General features: G+C 47.6%; 1 protein-coding gene across 1 annotated transcript in view; it reads right to left on the reverse strand.

The window, feature by feature from the left end:
- The window catches only part of LOC135915990 (protein SSXT-like), a 54,828-nt gene that overhangs the window by 20,143 nt on the left and 17,768 nt on the right, over positions 1-16,917 (reverse strand). The window contains exons 6-7 of the mRNA XM_065449179.1: positions 14,019-14,234; positions 2,471-3,062 (exon numbers count right to left, since the gene is read on the reverse strand). Of these exons, the coding sequence (XP_065305251.1) occupies positions 2,471-3,062; positions 14,019-14,234 (808 nt within the window). The remainder of the gene's footprint in view (positions 1-2,470; positions 3,063-14,018; positions 14,235-16,917) is intronic.

The following is a 16,917-nucleotide window of genomic DNA, read 5'->3' on the forward strand; positions in this document are numbered from 1 at the left end:
ATCATACCGCAATGCAGCATATGAGCTGGTTCTTTTTTCTAGTCCTAGTTCATTTGCGCAACATGCCCACCTTCACTAATTCTCACCTCTACGACCAGCGTACCCTCTTGAGAAGCACGCCTGCTGCCTCGCATGTCTGTCGGATTTTTTAGCAGCGGCATTGTAAATGGTATTTCATCTCGCACAACTGCACTGTAAGCTATACGCATATTACATCAAGTTCTAAGGTAAGGCAAATGGGAGTCATTAAACATGCCACTATGTCTGCTCCTACAAACTACAAAAACAGTGAAACCTCGTTAAACCGTAGTTGGTCGGAGCTCGGAAAGAGTACGTACTAAACAGTAGTACTGCTTAACCGAACTACAGTCAACAACTGAATTTTCGGACATACCTGATATTTCGGACGTCTTCGCGGCACCGCCACGAGCCCCATAGAATCAATGTATAAGGACATCTGAAGTTTCAGACGCTAGAACTCCCCGCCGTCCAATTTTCCGGACTTTTTGACGCGACGGAAGGTCCTTTGGCTCCTCATGCAGCGCCCTTGCTCAGGAAATCGACTTGCAGCCGAAGCATATCACCGCTTTGAACCACAACTAGCCAAATCTATCCGTCACACACCGATTGGTCTGGCCACGCTGGCTCTTCATCGCCGCACTTCCGCTTCCGCCTCGGGCGGAGTTTCCGGTGCTGGGCCATTTCATTTGTTTGCGTAAGCCACGTTTTGGCTAGCGTGGTGTGTGGTTCTGCTGCTGTGTCAAGTGTGCTCTGCGACGCTAGGCCTAGGTGCTTTGACGCTCGCCTGCGAACTCCACTGTTCGGAACTTGAGGATTTTGCTCGCCTTTGATGGCCCCCACTCCGTCTTCGTCGTCCTCGCCGATGGCATCGAAGCGTGGAAAGCAGTACCGTCGGTTAACGATGGAGAAGAAAGCCGCCATTATTAAGCAAGTCGTGAACGGCCCATCGCAGGCTGACATGACAAGGAGTTCGGCATGGAGCAAGGAGTCAGGTTGTGGGGGATTCAGAAGACTCCGATGTTGAAAATGAGGAGCCAATGCTTGCGCCGCCTACAAGCGCCGAGTTGACGCGAGCACTGCTGACTCTTTCATCGGGGTACAGTGCTGACATGACCCTTGCTCAGATCGAGGTGAATATGATCGCATGCAACCGGAACGCCGTCCAAACAACAATCAACAAGGTTTTCAAGCCACTGCAGCAATAAAACCGGCTGCCCGATGATGCACATGTACATAATAAACCGGCAGTCGGCTGCATACAGAGTTTTTGAATGCGTTTTTTTATAGCCACTTCACTGATGCTTTGGCAGGGTTTTGGAAACCTGGTACTTCGCCCTTTACCTCTAGATCCGAGAAAAAAAGAAAAAAAGTGCGTGTTTTGCATGCATTCATTTTTTCAGACTGCCTGCATTTTTGGACGTTTTTACGTTCCCTAGAGAGTCCGAAAAATCGGTCGTTGACTGTAGCATGAGATCGCCAGCTTATCTGTCAAAAACTGAACTCAGAGAGAGTGTGATGAAAGGGCAATAACATGTATTTATTCACTTCGCGCGGCAAAAGTGTTGCGATGCCGCAGTGGCCTAGCAGTGACAACGGCCTCAAACTCAAAGCTGTGAGCCAGCTCTTCAGCCAGCACCTTCTTGGCGAACACTCGCATGGCAGATTCCTCATTGGCGTTGCATATTCTCCGTGCACGCGGGCGGTAATGCTGCAGAAGTCGCGGGGTGCCTTTTTCATTGCCGGGTGCTGTTCTCGTCGCGACGATTGCATTCATGAGGCTGACATAAGGCACAGCTTCTGCCACTGTCAGACCTGAATCACCCGTGCTGTCACTTTCCGTGTTGCCCTCATCACTGTAATTAGGTGACACTTCGGCAACAACAGAAGAAATGATGGCGATAAGTTGAACCTCGTAGCAGACATCTCTTCATGGTCGCAGCAGCACCGACTTCTTTGTGTCACGTTCGATAGCACAAACGATGTCCAATTTTTCTTCTATGCTGAGCACCTGGCGTTTTTTTATCCGAGCTTTGGCATGACGCGAGTCCTAGCTTGCACGACGCCACAATGCTCTCTGGCACGGCGCCGAAATGATGTTGATGTGGTTTCATGCATAAACACACAAGGCGCTTGGAGGTTGTTGTTCTGCCAAGCCACCCGACGGGGACGACGCACCGCCGTGATAGCACGACGAAGAGTGGAAACATGAGCAAACACTACCTGTTAACCGATACGTGTGCAATAAGCTGGTACGGTTTATGCAAATACAAAACACATTATGTTCAATGGCCGCTGAGTCGGGAATTTGACTTTACTACTTTTAAAACGAAACTACTGTTTAAGGTGGATACGGTTTATTGAGGTTTTACTGTAGTGTCCTGATTTTTATCAGAACCAAAAAGGCAGAACTGAGTACATGCTGCAAGTAGGTAAGCCAGCAGTATCTCACCCTGGCTGCCATATGGCGGGTGATGCTGGGAAGGAGGTGAAGGCCCCTGCTGCTGTGGTGTGCCTGGGCCACTGGGTGGCGAAGACACCGGAGGAGGCGAGGAATGCTGTTGTTGCTGCTGTTGGGGTTGCTGCTGTGGCTGCTGTGCCTGGTTGGAATGCTGCGCCTGGTGTTGTGCCCCATGTGGCGCTGGGTGGGGTACAGGGTGTTGCGATGGGTGCTGGCCAAGATGCTGACTTTGGGCCTGAGAGGCATGTGGCTGGCTAGGGTGCTGTCCTGGGTGTGGCTGGCCAGGATGTGGCTGCTGCTGACCAGGGTGTTGGCTGGGATGTGGACCCGGGTGCTGTCCTGGGTGTTGGCTGGGGTGTTGGCCGGGATGCTGGACAGGATGCTGACTGGGGTGCTGAACTGGATGCTGGACAGGGTGTTGGCCAGGATGCTGCTGACTGGGATGCTGGCCAGGATGCTGGCCAGGATGCTGAACAGGATGCTGACCCGGGTGCTGACCAGGGTGCTGACCAGGGTGCTGCCCTGGATGCTGACCCTGGTGTTGCCCACCGTGTTGTGATGGATGCTGTTGTGCAGCCTGCATCTAAGGAATAGCAACATCCCAATTCTTTTGCAAACCCTGGTAGACTGGGAACACTCTAATGGGAGGTAGCTACTTAAGCAATTTGTGGGCAGTTATTGACCAACTTGTTTGTTAGTCTGGCTTTATACAGCTTTTAAAGAACAAAAAAAAAAACATTTTAGAAAAAATTTTAAGGCCCAGTTGACGGTATTCAAGGGCCTAACATAGTGTTTCATGTGGCAGTTTTGAACAAAATTTCAAGTTTCATTGCCATGTCTCAATTGCATAATTAAATTCTTATTGCATAAAGCAAAGCAAGAACAGGTTTGCAAAATTTCTACTATTGCACTAAACTAAAATAATTCATCACGTAAATTGTACTGCAATTACAGTGGACTCTGTTTAGGGAACCTGGAGGGACCAGGGAAATTGGTTCGGTCTATCAGGAGTTCCATTTAATGAAAGACAGAGTTGAATACATTTGCGTGAATTTATGCGTGAATTTTGCGTGAATACAAAACCAACCAACCATGAGAATGGTGTTCCATTTAAAGGGGCCCTGAACCATCCCTTGGGCTTGGTGAAATAACATGGTCTGTGGGGTAGCACACTGCGGTGAACATTTCAACGAAGTTTTGGTGTTGTACGCGGTGGGTGGAGCTCGCAAGTGGATCGCAAGGTTACCTTTCACTCAAATGCCCTTTCTTTAACTGAAGTTCCCTTCCTCACTCTCTTGTAGACGCACTATTTCGTCATTCCCTTAGATGGCTGCTACTGGCCGACAGCCGACATCAAGCTGCGGTCGTTTACATAGATACCGCGGCCGGCGCGGGGTGCCGCCACGAGTCTACTGGCTAAGTGCACTGCAGCTTGTAGAGGACAACCGCGTTTGGCTGATGTTTAGCGCGTCGTAGGCACCAAAGGCGGAAGTCGTGGCACCTATGTTAACATCAAAAATGAAATTTGAACTGTTCACCACGGTGACATTTAGAAGGCAGAGCATTGTGGGCACACCCCACTTTGTTGTAGCCTTCGCAGGTCGGCACTGAAGAAGGAATGGGAGCACAGCGAAGGCTGTATTTGTCTCAATAACTGCGCTTCTGCTGAATGCATTGAAGTACTTCTTGCAGCAAAGTATTTCTGAAATAGCCTATTTTCACTTCAAATGCCTTTCTCCACTTCGAGAAAAAGTGCTTGAGGGCCCCTTTAAGTGATTTCCGTTTATCGAGATTCCACTGTAATTGCAGCAACAGTCCACCTCGCAAGATTTTGTGCTAGCGACCTCATGAGGGTTTTCTATAGCCATTAATAAATGTGCGGCTTGATGTTAAATGACCAGTCTATATATGCCTTAACCCTTAAGTGCCCTGCCTGAATATACTCGTCTGGCTGCGAAGCACACTTCTGACCATGCCCAAGATAATTCGCGAATGTGAAACATCGAGAAATTCAACTCTGAACAATGAAGAAATGTAAAAACCTCTGAACCCTGATTTGGAGGATCTTGATGTTGATTCCAAGTTGTCAAGGAACAATGACAGTGACAAAGAGGCCATGCTGCCCGAGGGATACTGATTATCCCAATTAAAATCATGACTTAGCAAAAGCCAATTTCAATTTGAATTTTCAGATTTTCATATTTGTAAAAGGTTCAGTAACATATTGCCAACAAATGACACTTAATTTAAAGCTTGCTGATGAGTACTTAGACAGAAATTGAATTTGCTGCACTACACAAAAACACCCTGCACCCAAAGGGTTAAGCTTGCCCTAGTTGTGCCATGTGCCAACATTTTGCCAAGATTTTTGTACAGAGTTGCCGACTGATAATTTGGAAATGTTTGATTATTTGGACAGCTCCTTGGCCCCACCATGGACCACATGGCCCTAACGTTAAAGGACCAACGAAATTTCGAACAACTAACAGTGCGCCATGCATTAACTTGACTCCAACTGCATGACCATGAGCAATATTTATGGGGGGTTTTGATGTATGGTCAGCATGATTGTTGCCTATGTCTCTGCACCACCTCTTTGAAACTTATAGCAAAGCCTAGTCACCTATAGTGGTCACCACTGTGCCCAAACTGCTGAGCAAGCTGAGCCACTAATCACAAAGGCTGCCTACCAAGTTGACATTTCCAAATTCCCCGAGTTTTCCAGGTTTTCCCTGAATGCCTTTGCAAAATTCACGAGTGACATAGAACTTTGTTTTATGTCAAGACAGCCTGACAAGCATGTTAAAAAAAAAACTTTATCCAGTTTGAATACCAAGGAGTAATCACATGCGAGATTCTCTCTCCGCAGCTGAAAAGTCAACCTCGACTGTTCTGACGTACTCTCAGCCCGCCCACAATGCTTCACTGTTGCATTTCACTGCTTTAAAGAGTATATTTTGGTTTGGATGAGTGACACCTGCAACTTGCTGTCAGCCAATACTTTGTTTTTTGAGCTCCAGCTCCTTCAAAGAAGTGGTGGCACACCTCCTTTTCCATTCATTCCTCAATTCGTCCTTTGCGTTCTTGCCCTCCTTTCACGATGCGTTCGCCTTGCGGACCATTTGAAGCATCCTCTTGGTCTGTTGTACCGTCAACGTACAATTTTCCAGACTCCCTAGGGGCCACGAAAACTTCAGAAAAAAAATCAAAGCATGTCTTTTACTACCCTTAAGGGCTCAAATCGCCACAGGCACATCCGAAAAAGCTCTGAAGGCCTGCCATTACACTTATTAGGCATATCAGTGCTCGTACTGCGACAGGAGATGCGTGTGCATGCATGTATAATTAGGCAATACATACTGTATCCTGTGACAATTGCCCCTTCACATGCTTGTTAAGCTTCACCGCAATACTTCATTATGTAACATCATTGTATTGAGGCGGAGTTGACTTTCAGGAACCGGCATTATGCAATATGCCGTGCTTTCAGAGCTTCAAAGCCAACCGCGAAAAAGAAAAAAAAAAGGGGGGGGGGGTTTATGTGCCAAAACCACTTTCTGATTATGAGGCACGCCGTAGTGGTGGACTCCGGAAATTTCGACCACCTGGGGTTCTTTAACGTGCATCTAAATCTAAGTACAGTGGAACCCCGTTCATACGTTTTTCACCGGACCGAGGAAAGCTCCGAAAATGAATGAAAAAAGTGCAGCTTCAACTACAGACAATTTATTTCCACAGAGTGCGCTTAGGACTTAAAAAGAGTCTAGAATGGTGGCTTGCTGTTTCTTTCACTGGCTAGAAATCACCACACGTTTCTCAATAGCCTGGAAGGCCGCATCGCTGTCAGCGTCGCTGTGAGGTACGACGTACCTGCGGAGGAGGTCCAGAGCCGCGACGGCTTCTCTAAAGCTAGGATTTGGCAACCCCCTGGCATCATGCGGCTTGTGCTCCTCGTCGTCACCGCGCCAGGCAACGGCAACGGACGAATGAATATCCGCGGGAAATTTTGCCCTCTTTGGCGTAATCATGCTAACGTGCTAACGTTTGTTTAGTATTGCTGCAGAGCACGCACGTCCGAGCAGCCCAGTTGCGCGCAGCGCTGCTATCGCTACGTGGTTTCGCGAGAAATGTAAACAAGAGAGGAGAGCTGGCCCGATAGGCAGAGCAACGCCAACTTCCGGCTTCTCTTTAGCTATAGCTTCCCGAAGAGTGATATCAGCGCCTCTTCCTCCGTGAGTCGACCCGCCCCAACAAACCATGTGGTGACCGTAATCACAATGATGATAGTGAGAGCATTCATCACGAATGGCCACCTAGTGGCGGCCTCTAGAACTGGCGTGCGGCTTCTTGCAGCCAGTTCAATAGCCAAGCCCAGTAAAAACTCGTCAAAAGCCAAAATGGCGGTTGGAGCACGTTGCCTACTTTAGCCCAGGCGGGTTCGGGTTGCGACGCATCATGCGGGAATGTTTTCACAGCTACTACGTAACAGCGGGGTTCCTTATACATTGGATCCTATGGAAGCTATGCCGGGACCGGATGAAAGCGACGTAGCAGCCGGGAAAACGCAGCAGTGAGGAACGTAACAGCGGGGTTCTACTGTACACAGGTGTTTTCGCATTTCGCCCCCATCGAAATGCGGCCGCCGAAGCCGCGATTCGATCCCGCGACCTTCTGCTCAGCAGCCTAACACCACAGCCACTGAGCAACCACTGCGGGTAGCTAACCGCGAAGATTACAAAGGCGGAGTGTCGGTGTCATTGGTGACCGCGGCGAATTGATTTACTGAAAAACATGGCACCGAAAAGCAAGAAGTTTAATAGTGAACGGCGAAGCAGCTAGGCTTAGCGTTGCCGAAGTGGTGGCTATGCATGGAGAAAAGAAAATACGAAGCGGGAGCGTCATGTGACGATTTTGAAGCCTAGTCATAAAAAATTTCGAGGAATGGGATGATGGGAAATATGCCCTCACGTGACAGGCAAGCAGCAGCTTTAGTCAACTCGCTTTGATTGAGTCTGTTGCAGGGGTTTTGGAATATGCGCACATAGTTGTGTGGCAAACGCACACCGAGGTTGAGTGAAGGAATACAAGTGTGTGAAGCAGTCGGGTCTGTTATGTCAGTGAGGTAACATACTGAACCACCACGCGGTTCGCCGCTTAAAAGGAAACTACTGTTTAAGTGGGTATGGTTTAATGAGCTTTTACTGTAATGTCATTTGCAGACGACGGCCATTGCAATGTGTTGGAAGACTACAAGGCATGGAAATAATGACAGCATGTCGAAAATATGCCTCAACATATCCATTTTTAATTACAGTAAAACCTCGTTAAACCGTACCCGCTTAAACAGTAGTTTCGGTTTAAAAGTAGTAAAGTCAATTCCCCGACTCAGCGGCCATTGAACATAATGTATTTTGTATCCGCATAAACCGTACCAGCTTATTGCGTACGCATCGGTTAAAACGTAGCGTTTCCACTTTTCGTCGCGCGAACACGGCGGTGCGTCGTCTCCATTGGGCGGCCCAGCAGAATAACAAGCCTCAGAGATCGGTACAACGGCCTCCAAGCGCCCCGTGCGTTTGCACGTGAAGCCGCATCAACATCAACATCATTTCGACGCCGCATGGACGCCGTGCCAGAGAGCGTTGTGGCGTCGTGCAAGCGAGGACTCGCGTCATGCCGAAGCTAGGATAAAAAAGACGCCGGGTGCTCAGCATAGAAGAAAAATTAGACATCGTCCGTGCTACCGAACGTGACACGAAGAAGTCGGCGCTGGCCCGCGACATGGATCTGCTGTTGACTACAGTGTGTGGCATTTGGAATGCGAAGTTGCTCGGCAGCGTTGCTGCGACCGCGAAGAGATGTCGGCTACGAGGTTCGACTTTTCACCATCGTTGCCGCTGTCGTTGCCGAAGTGTCAACTAGCGACAGTGATCAGGACGACACGGAAAGCGACAGCACGGGCTATTCAGGCCCGACAGTGGCAGATGCTGCGCGTTACGTCAGCCTCGTGAATGCGATCGTCGCAAGGAGAACAGGGGCGCGATAACGTAACTATTCCAAACGAAAAGTTTTCTGAACTCCGGCACCCGGTAATGAAAAAGGCGCCCCGGGACTTATGCAGCACTAGTGCGCGCGTGCACGGAGAGTACGTAACGCCAACGAGGAATCTGCCGTGCGAGTGTTTGCCGAGGGGAGGGGGGCTGGCTGAGAAGCTGGCACGCAGCTTCAGCAAGTTTGAGGCCGCTGTCGTCGTGCTAGGCCGCCGCGACATCAAACGAAAATAACACTTACGTCCTGCGAAACGAATAAATACTGCATGTTTTTTCCCCTTTCATCGCACTCTCTCTGAGTTCCGTTTTCGACAGGTAAGTGGGCGATCTCATGCTATTTCGCTTAAACAGTACTACCGTTTAGTACGTACTTTTTCCGAGCTCCGGCCGATTACGGTTTAACGAGGTTTCACTGTACAATTATTTTTGAGCCTGATGGTATTTATCTGAACATCTACACTACGGTCATGTGAATAGCCAAGAGGGACTTTCCCATTAGGAATCTAGTAATTGGTCAACATGGCAGAGCAGGACGAAGCTATTGAAATGCACCTTCTCACCGACCAGATATGAAGCATCGTTGTTGCCTATTTCTGCAAGTATGCAAGGTGCACCAATGAAGACAGACTGCTAGATATTAAAACAAACACCCAGGCAAGTGAGCTGAGGGATATTAAAGAGCAGCTGCAAGCCAATGCTTTCACAACTGTGGCAGTAATCGCAACATCCGTGTTTATTGGGAACGGAGTTTCCAGCGAAATGAGTGTTGCTTCGAACAATGCATTTTACTTATAGCCACAAAACAGCATGATGCAACACGTTCAGAGATCACCCAGCCTTGCTTGTTCAATGAACAATGCTACCTCTTTGCTGTGGTGCTCACAGCACATGAGACACTTCTCAGCGTAGTGTGGCGTTCTGTCCTTGAGCATACATGTGAATTCCGTAACTCATTGATTTGCATTAGATGCTAAGCATAAATGTATCCTGTTCCTTTTTCTTGAGAGCTTGGGTGCAGGCCGAGCTAAGGCCATCGAAACAATCAGTTGTGCTCACCTTCACTGCACTTCTGCTATGGTGCTTCACTACAGTTTCTGTACTGAGCCTAGAAATGGCCGACAAGACTCAACTTTTCTGGGAATGAGGATAGTACATAAACTTTTGGGTAAAAATAAGTAGAGCTTTGCGAAAATCACATAGCATCAAAAAATGGAGGCATTTTACATCTTATATTGTACAGTCAAACCCCGTTACAACGAACACCACATTAACAAACATTTCAGATTAACGAACTTTTAAGAAATCCCGTGCCAACTGCTTATAGTTTTAATGTAAAAATATTTCACTGCTACGAACTTCAGAATAATGAACATTTCAGAATAACGATCGTTATTTAATTTCCGTGTCCCCCCCCCCCATCTTAACAACACCTCAGTACTACAAACTCATACCCCGAAATGCGAGGATTCTTAGATTTCAGTGTATCCGTCATGGCAGTCGGAGCTCTAAGGTAGCAGACGACGCAGCGTGAAGAGCGGGCGCCTTGCAACTTGCTTCCCGCAAAAACCTGAAATGGCTCGGGAGGAGAAAGATGCGGGCGGGGACTTTTTTTTTTTTCTTCTCCGTTGCGGAGGCAACGACGCACCAGGTTTTGTGAGTGGAGAGGTGGGGAGCATGAGCTCGTAAAACCTGGACAGTGAGGCAGAAGGAAAAAAAAAACAAGTAGTAATTAACGCTAAAGTGGGCCTTTTCTTTTTTTCCTGTTGCGGAGGCGACGACACATCACGTTTTTCTTCCTTGTTTTCTCAGTTGTTCGTGTGCTGTCACCCGTATCAGGCCTGTCCATCTTGATTTTCTTCTGGTTATATTATTGTGTTAGAAGTGCGTGCCGGCATTCGCGTTGCCACGAGCTCAACAACTCTAACCACGGCGAAGAAGCGAAAGCAGTTTTCTTCGAGCGAGAAAGTAGACATTCTTCGCGAGACAGAAGACGGGAAGAAACAATCCGTCGTGGCTAAAGAACGTGGAGTGGCGCGGTCGACGATCGCCACGATTCTCAAAGATAAAGAGAAAATCTTTAAGCACCAGCAAGAACCTCAGCTTACCCCATCAGGGAAGCGACTGCGGCTCGGCGATTTCCAGAATATTGACGCAGCAGTGCTGACTTGGTTTAAAGACGCGAGAACACAGAATGTGCCCGTGTCAGGCCCAATGCTGCAGGAGAAGGCACGGCAGTTCGCTGCAATTCTTGAGGTCACCGGCTTCGAAGCGTCTTCTGGCTGGCTCCACCGTTTTCGCCAACAAAACGGCGCAACCTGGCAGTCTGTGTCTGGCGAGAAGGCAGCAGATGAAGCAGCAGCAGCCACATGGAGGGAGGAAAGCTTCCACGAAATGGTCAAGTCTTACGCAGCAGCTCATGTTTTAAATGCAGACGAGAAAGCCTGGTTTTATCAGCTGCTCCCGGACAAGTCAATGCATTTTAAAGGAGAACAGTGCAGAGGCGGCAAAAATTCGAAGCTTCGCGTCACCGTGCTGTATTGCTGCAATGCAGATGGCACTGAAAAGTTGAAGCCTCTGGTGATCGGGAGGTTTTCGAAGCCACGCTGCATGAAAAATGTAGAGTCACTGCCGTGCCACTATAGGGCAAATCAGCGTGCCTGGATGACTCGCGAGCTCTTTTCCAAGTGGCTGCTGACGGTAAGCGAGAAGATGAGGAAGGAGGGGCGGCACATTTTGATGATTGTGGACAATTGCTTGGCGCACGTTGTCAACATACGGCTCACGAATGTGCGCCCCGAGTAACTGCCGCCGAAATGCACATCAGTACTTCAGCCACTGGACCAAGGAATAATAAGGAGCGTGAAGTCGCACTTCCGGAAGCGCCTTGTTCAGTGGCTGCTCATCAACCTGCGCCTGCAGCACTCGACGGCCATCAACGTCCGACAGGCTGCGGAAATGCTGACAGGCGCGTGGTGGAGCGTCACGTCCACCACCATCCAAAACTGCTGGAAGAAGGCCGGCCTGACGATCACAGATGGCCAACCACAAACCGATGAACCGGCAGCGGAGGACAGTTCGAGCGAGCCTTGGAGCGAGGTGGCCAAGCAGCTAGCCGTCGATCCTTCAGTCACATTTGACGACTATGTCCAGGGTGACGAGGCGACGTGAACCTCAGTGGAGCTTACCGCTGATGACATACTGCAGAGCGTCCAGGGCACGGTGACTCAAGATGAGGAATGCAGCGACGACATGGACGATGACGTTACGGCAGCACCCAAAGACCGCAACGAGTCCGTGTCAGCCACAGATGCGTTGGACTGCTTGCGAAAACTCCGCATATTTATAGCCAAAAGCGGCACAGCGACCGAAGGCGTGCATAAGAATGCGGACGGTCTGGAATCGTTCGTGCTGCAGAGTCTGTGCTGCACCCGTCAGAAGACAATCACGGACTATTTCAAATAAATGTGCCTTGTCTGACGATCACGTGTGCATTGTGTGACAAACGAGTTCAAGGAGGTACCGTTTCAAAGGTAGGACGTTTGCTTTACTGAAATGCTATTGTTATGGTTAATTTTTGGGCTTTCACTATAACGACCTTTCAGAATAATGAACATTTTCCCGTGGTCCCCTGAAGTTCGTTATACCGAGATTTCACTGTATTGCTTACTTCTTTATTATTTTATTTGCTGGCAGCCACTCTTTGGCGAGAGTACTCATCCAGAGAAATACATTCGAATGAAATGCCGAATTCATTGTATTGCAGAAATCGTTTTCCTCTAATGACATAGAAATGCCCGTGAAGCACCTGAGTGATGACATGAAATGCAAAGGTCTTAAGATACAAATTCCTGTAAAACATGGGTATTAAATTGAGACAGTCTTGGGGAACTTTTTCAAGCAGTTCCAAGAGGCTCAAGCTCCACCATTTATGTCTGTGCTGACGAGGGTGAAGAGGTAAGTGCTGAACAATGACTGTTACAAAGAAATGTGTGATCATTCAGCTAGCACAGTACAGTCGACCTTTGTTAATGTGCCAGGGGATGAAGATTTGGTAGATGCATTTACTGTACTTTTGTCTCTTCATTCAGCAACAGCGCCAATGGTGGAGAGACGGGCCATGATTTCATAGCGATGCCTTCTGGCATCATCCATTGTTCATGTGGCTAATCCCAGTGATAAGCTCATTCACTGACAAACATGAAAAACGTGGAAAAAAAAACATGAAAAGGCATTGCGACAGAACTGCAGTCAGAGGCTGTCCAGGTCGGAAGCAAGCATATGTGCATGCAGCAACATGTTGACAAACTTAGGCCATATTCTTGGGCGATCACTTTCAAAGATACTGTTGCGGCATTTTGCATGATTAGCACCAAATGAATCCACCGGTGACAGCGTTTCTGGTACTATGATATTACTATGCTTGACTCTGTGCCAAGAATGCAATCATTTGTAGGCGCCAATGCATCTTGCACTAGTCATGCGCAATAGACAATATGCAAAATTCAGAAAGACTATTCCGGAGCTACTTTCCCTAACATAACTTTCCCTATCGCAATTAAAGCTGAGACGTGTTTTGAAACCTTGGACGGTGCGGGGAACGGATGGCGGCATGAATAACGTCACTGACCCGCATTCTGATACTTCAAACATTCTAGCCTGTGGGGGAGTCAAAGGTGTGTGGAGACGCGCACTTGCAGGTTTTGCATATCCTCTATTGAAGATGCCAAAGTGAGAATACATGGCACAGTTTTTTTACCACTTGTGGAATAAAGTCACTTATTTTCTGCTGAATCTGGTATTTTGGACTACCAAACATGCAGACATTTTGGCGGTCGCCGTTGAGCACGAATTATCGTTCAGTGTCTGTATATTCCAATTGGCAAGAATATAACTGGTGGACATTTTTTGGTTTCAACCAAAAACACACAACCATATTTACACTTCAGAAGAGAAAGCAACAGTGGCAACCTGTTGGACTGCCCATTTCTCTTAAGGTAGAAGCAACACTGCCGCACAAGATGTTCTAATCGTACTCTTGAGCTATGATGACAAGCAACTACATGCCCAATGGCATGCAGCTGCACACAGGTGCAAAGCAGGCAGACGCTCGTCATCATAGCTCGCATGTGGGTTTGTACACATGAAATGCTTGTGCTATGGCAATGTTCTTAGCTTGAGAAAATCAACTATGTAAGCCGCACTTAGGTGCGCAGCAGTACAGGACAGTGAGCTAGACACCAAGAGATGCACATGGCATGGGTGCTACAGTTCACATACCTTTACTCATTCACACCAATGCAACATTACTTGGGGTAAATGCATTTCAATAAATGAGCTCTGGCTTCCAGAAGTTGCTCACTGACAAAACAGAGTAGCGCCTATGATAGCAGCACCACTGCATGATTTTATGCCCACACTGAGTTTGAGCAAGTTCACTAGAGAACATTTGTAACTGACAGTGCATGTTTAGAGCCAATAAATGGCAGTACCTGCTGCTGAACAGGTCCCTGCGGACTGGCGGCATGCTGAGGCATCTGGTGGCCTTGGCTGGGCTGGTGTGCTGAGCCCATGCCAGGTTGCATGGCTGATGGGTGCGAGGGCGGCTGTGGCATGTGCTGGCCACCTGGTTGTTGGCCCATGTGTGGTTGTTGGCCATGCTGGTTCATAGCAGGGTGCTGCTGTGAAGATGGCTGGTGTTGCATTGGCTGCAATGGCCCCCAGAATAGACAGCAGTCAAGCACTATCAGCAGACCTAACGTTGAATGAAAGTGCTACAAGGCCAACATGTGAATTTTTCTACAACCTATATCAGGAGAATGAAGAAGTATAGGTGGTTGTATCATTCGTGAAGCTCTTAAATTTACTCAAAACAAATACAGTAGAACCTCATTCATACGTTTTGGGGGAAGAAAAAACGAGAGGAAAAACATACCAACAGAGAAAACGTACGATCTGAAGCAATAAAAAAATTTTACACTCAACTATTGTTGACATCTGCGTAATGCAAAGCGTCGTGTGTCGAGCTGGTGGTGCCCCGGCAGCCAGAGATGCGTTTTGTTGTTTTCCTATTGCATGGTGTTTTCAGAGGGCGATGGCGAACCGAAACGAAATCGAGCTAATAGGCGATGCTGGATGCCACCGAAGCGAAATGCGATGACCACATCGTGCCGCCTGCAGCAGGGTACGGCGGCGCATTTGGATTATTGCCTACTAAAGGCGTGCAGTAAGCTACCAATGGCACCACGAACCATGCGCTGCAAAACAAATAGGTGAAGATGCTTATCACAATAGGTTTGGCGGCGATAGCTGTGAATGCGGCATGCGACGACCCAGGCGGGGATTTGCTGGTACCGGAATAAGAAACTACTGCACGCTGTCATTTTTACCAGAGACAGGCGGCTATAAGCTGTTCTCGATTGCGCGCACCTCGCACCTTTTCTTTTTCATGTGGGATCTAGAGGCCGGAAAATGTATACGATTGCAGTCTGCAGCAGGGAACGGCGGCGTGTTTGTTATTGCCTACCAAAAGCATGCGCTACGCTACCTGTGGCACCGCGCGCCGTGAAACATATGTGAAAATGCTTATTGCAGTAGGATTGGCGGTGATAGCTGTGGATTCTGCGTGCAATGACCCCGGAGAAGATTTTCTGGTACCGAACTGAGAAACTGAGTGTGCGCCGGGCAGCTAGATATTCTCTATCATGTGTACCTCACGCATTTTGTACTTTACATGAGATCTAGCGGCTGGAAAACATATCATACGATCGCAGTTTGGCGATGTACTGAACGTTGTTGCTGAAAAATACGGCACGTTTCCGCTAAGGGTGAGCGAATATCTTAGCTGCGTTACAATCGTCGGCGTATGAATAGGGTACACTTCTAATGTATCAGTGTAAACGTGGCCACTATCGTTGCCGATTGAGATTTATTGCGTGTCCACGAGTGCAGGCGAGAAGACTCGAAAGGCACCCTTTATGTTGTTGTTGACCAAAACCATTATGAAGCCTACAAATAATAAAGCCGAGACAAGTTTCGTTGTAGCCTTTTTTTTTCATGGAAGTGCGGAAAGTGATGAAAGGAATGAAACGGGACATCTGCTTAAGAATGTTGGGTGCGTGCAGACCGCTTGGTATGTCTTCAAGAGTCATTCGCGTAGCATTCGACATATGGTAAGCGTGATCATCATTAGCTAGACTTGGCACACGACATATCGCTGCGACAACTGCAGGGTGCGATCATTACACGGGAAAGAAAAAAAAAAATAGAATTTTGACGACAAAATTCAGGGGTGCGATCATTACGCGAGTAAATATGGTAATTTGCATTCCAAAAATGCTGATTGCCGCTATTTTGTTGAGCCTCAAGTGGGTCAAGTGTGTACAGGTGGAGAAAAGCTAGGTAACAAACGTCTGCATGGAGAAGTAAGTGGAGTTACTATGTGCCGGCTCAACAGCTCACTGCATGCAAAATCTTGTGACAAAACTGCCAAGTACGCATGCTTTCATTGCAGTTATAATTGTTCTTAAATTGAGAACTGAATCAAACAAATGTGACTTAAGGCTCAATGAAAGAAACCTTAATGAACCTTTTATCCACACTGTGGCAGCAGCATATTTGAGACTACAAAAATCTTTCAGTCACATGTTCTTGGCACCCAAGCTTGCCAAGATATATATGTTTTGTCCAGTAATGAACAACACGTACAGGCAGGGTGTCCACAAAGTTGACATTTCCAAATTCCCTGAGTTTTCCAGGTTTTCCCTGAGTGATGCAGAACTATGTTTTATGTCAAGACAAGCTGAAACCATATTGCCTGATGCTGTCACTCTCTAGTACGCATATGAAAAAAATTTAAAAAGGAAACAACTTAATCTAATTTGAATACTAAGAAGTAGCGTTTATGTTACTCAAAAAGAGAATAGAAGGGAGGGGTTAGTAAAATGCACAGAAAATAAAATGACTTCGAAAAAAATTGCATATCAAGTCGGACATTCTCAAATACGAATAAAAAGGAGATGCATACAGAAGCAAATATTTTCGAATGTGAGCTATTTATATCAACTGATAGCGAGCTCAGTAGTCTGAGGCCCGAACTTAGTCACAACTGAGAGTCTCTCTCAACAGTTTGTAAGTCGATCTCAACTGTGTTGACATACTCTCAGCCCGTGCACGACGCCTCAGCGGTGTTTCATTGCTTTAAAGAGTTTATTTTGGTTTGGATGAGGGACACCTGCATCTCAGCATCAGCCAACACTTTGTTTTTTGAGCTCAAGCTCCTTCAAAACGGCAGCAGCACGCTTGCTTTCCCGTTCATTCCTCAATGCGTAGGTCCTTTCTGTTCTTGTCCTCCTTCCACCACTCGTTCACCCCACGGTTCATTTGAAGTAT

The sequence above is a fragment of the Dermacentor albipictus genome, chromosome 1, assembly GCF_038994185.2.
Source record: "Dermacentor albipictus isolate Rhodes 1998 colony chromosome 1, USDA_Dalb.pri_finalv2, whole genome shotgun sequence".
NCBI lineage: Eukaryota > Metazoa > Arthropoda > Arachnida > Ixodida > Ixodidae > Dermacentor > Dermacentor albipictus.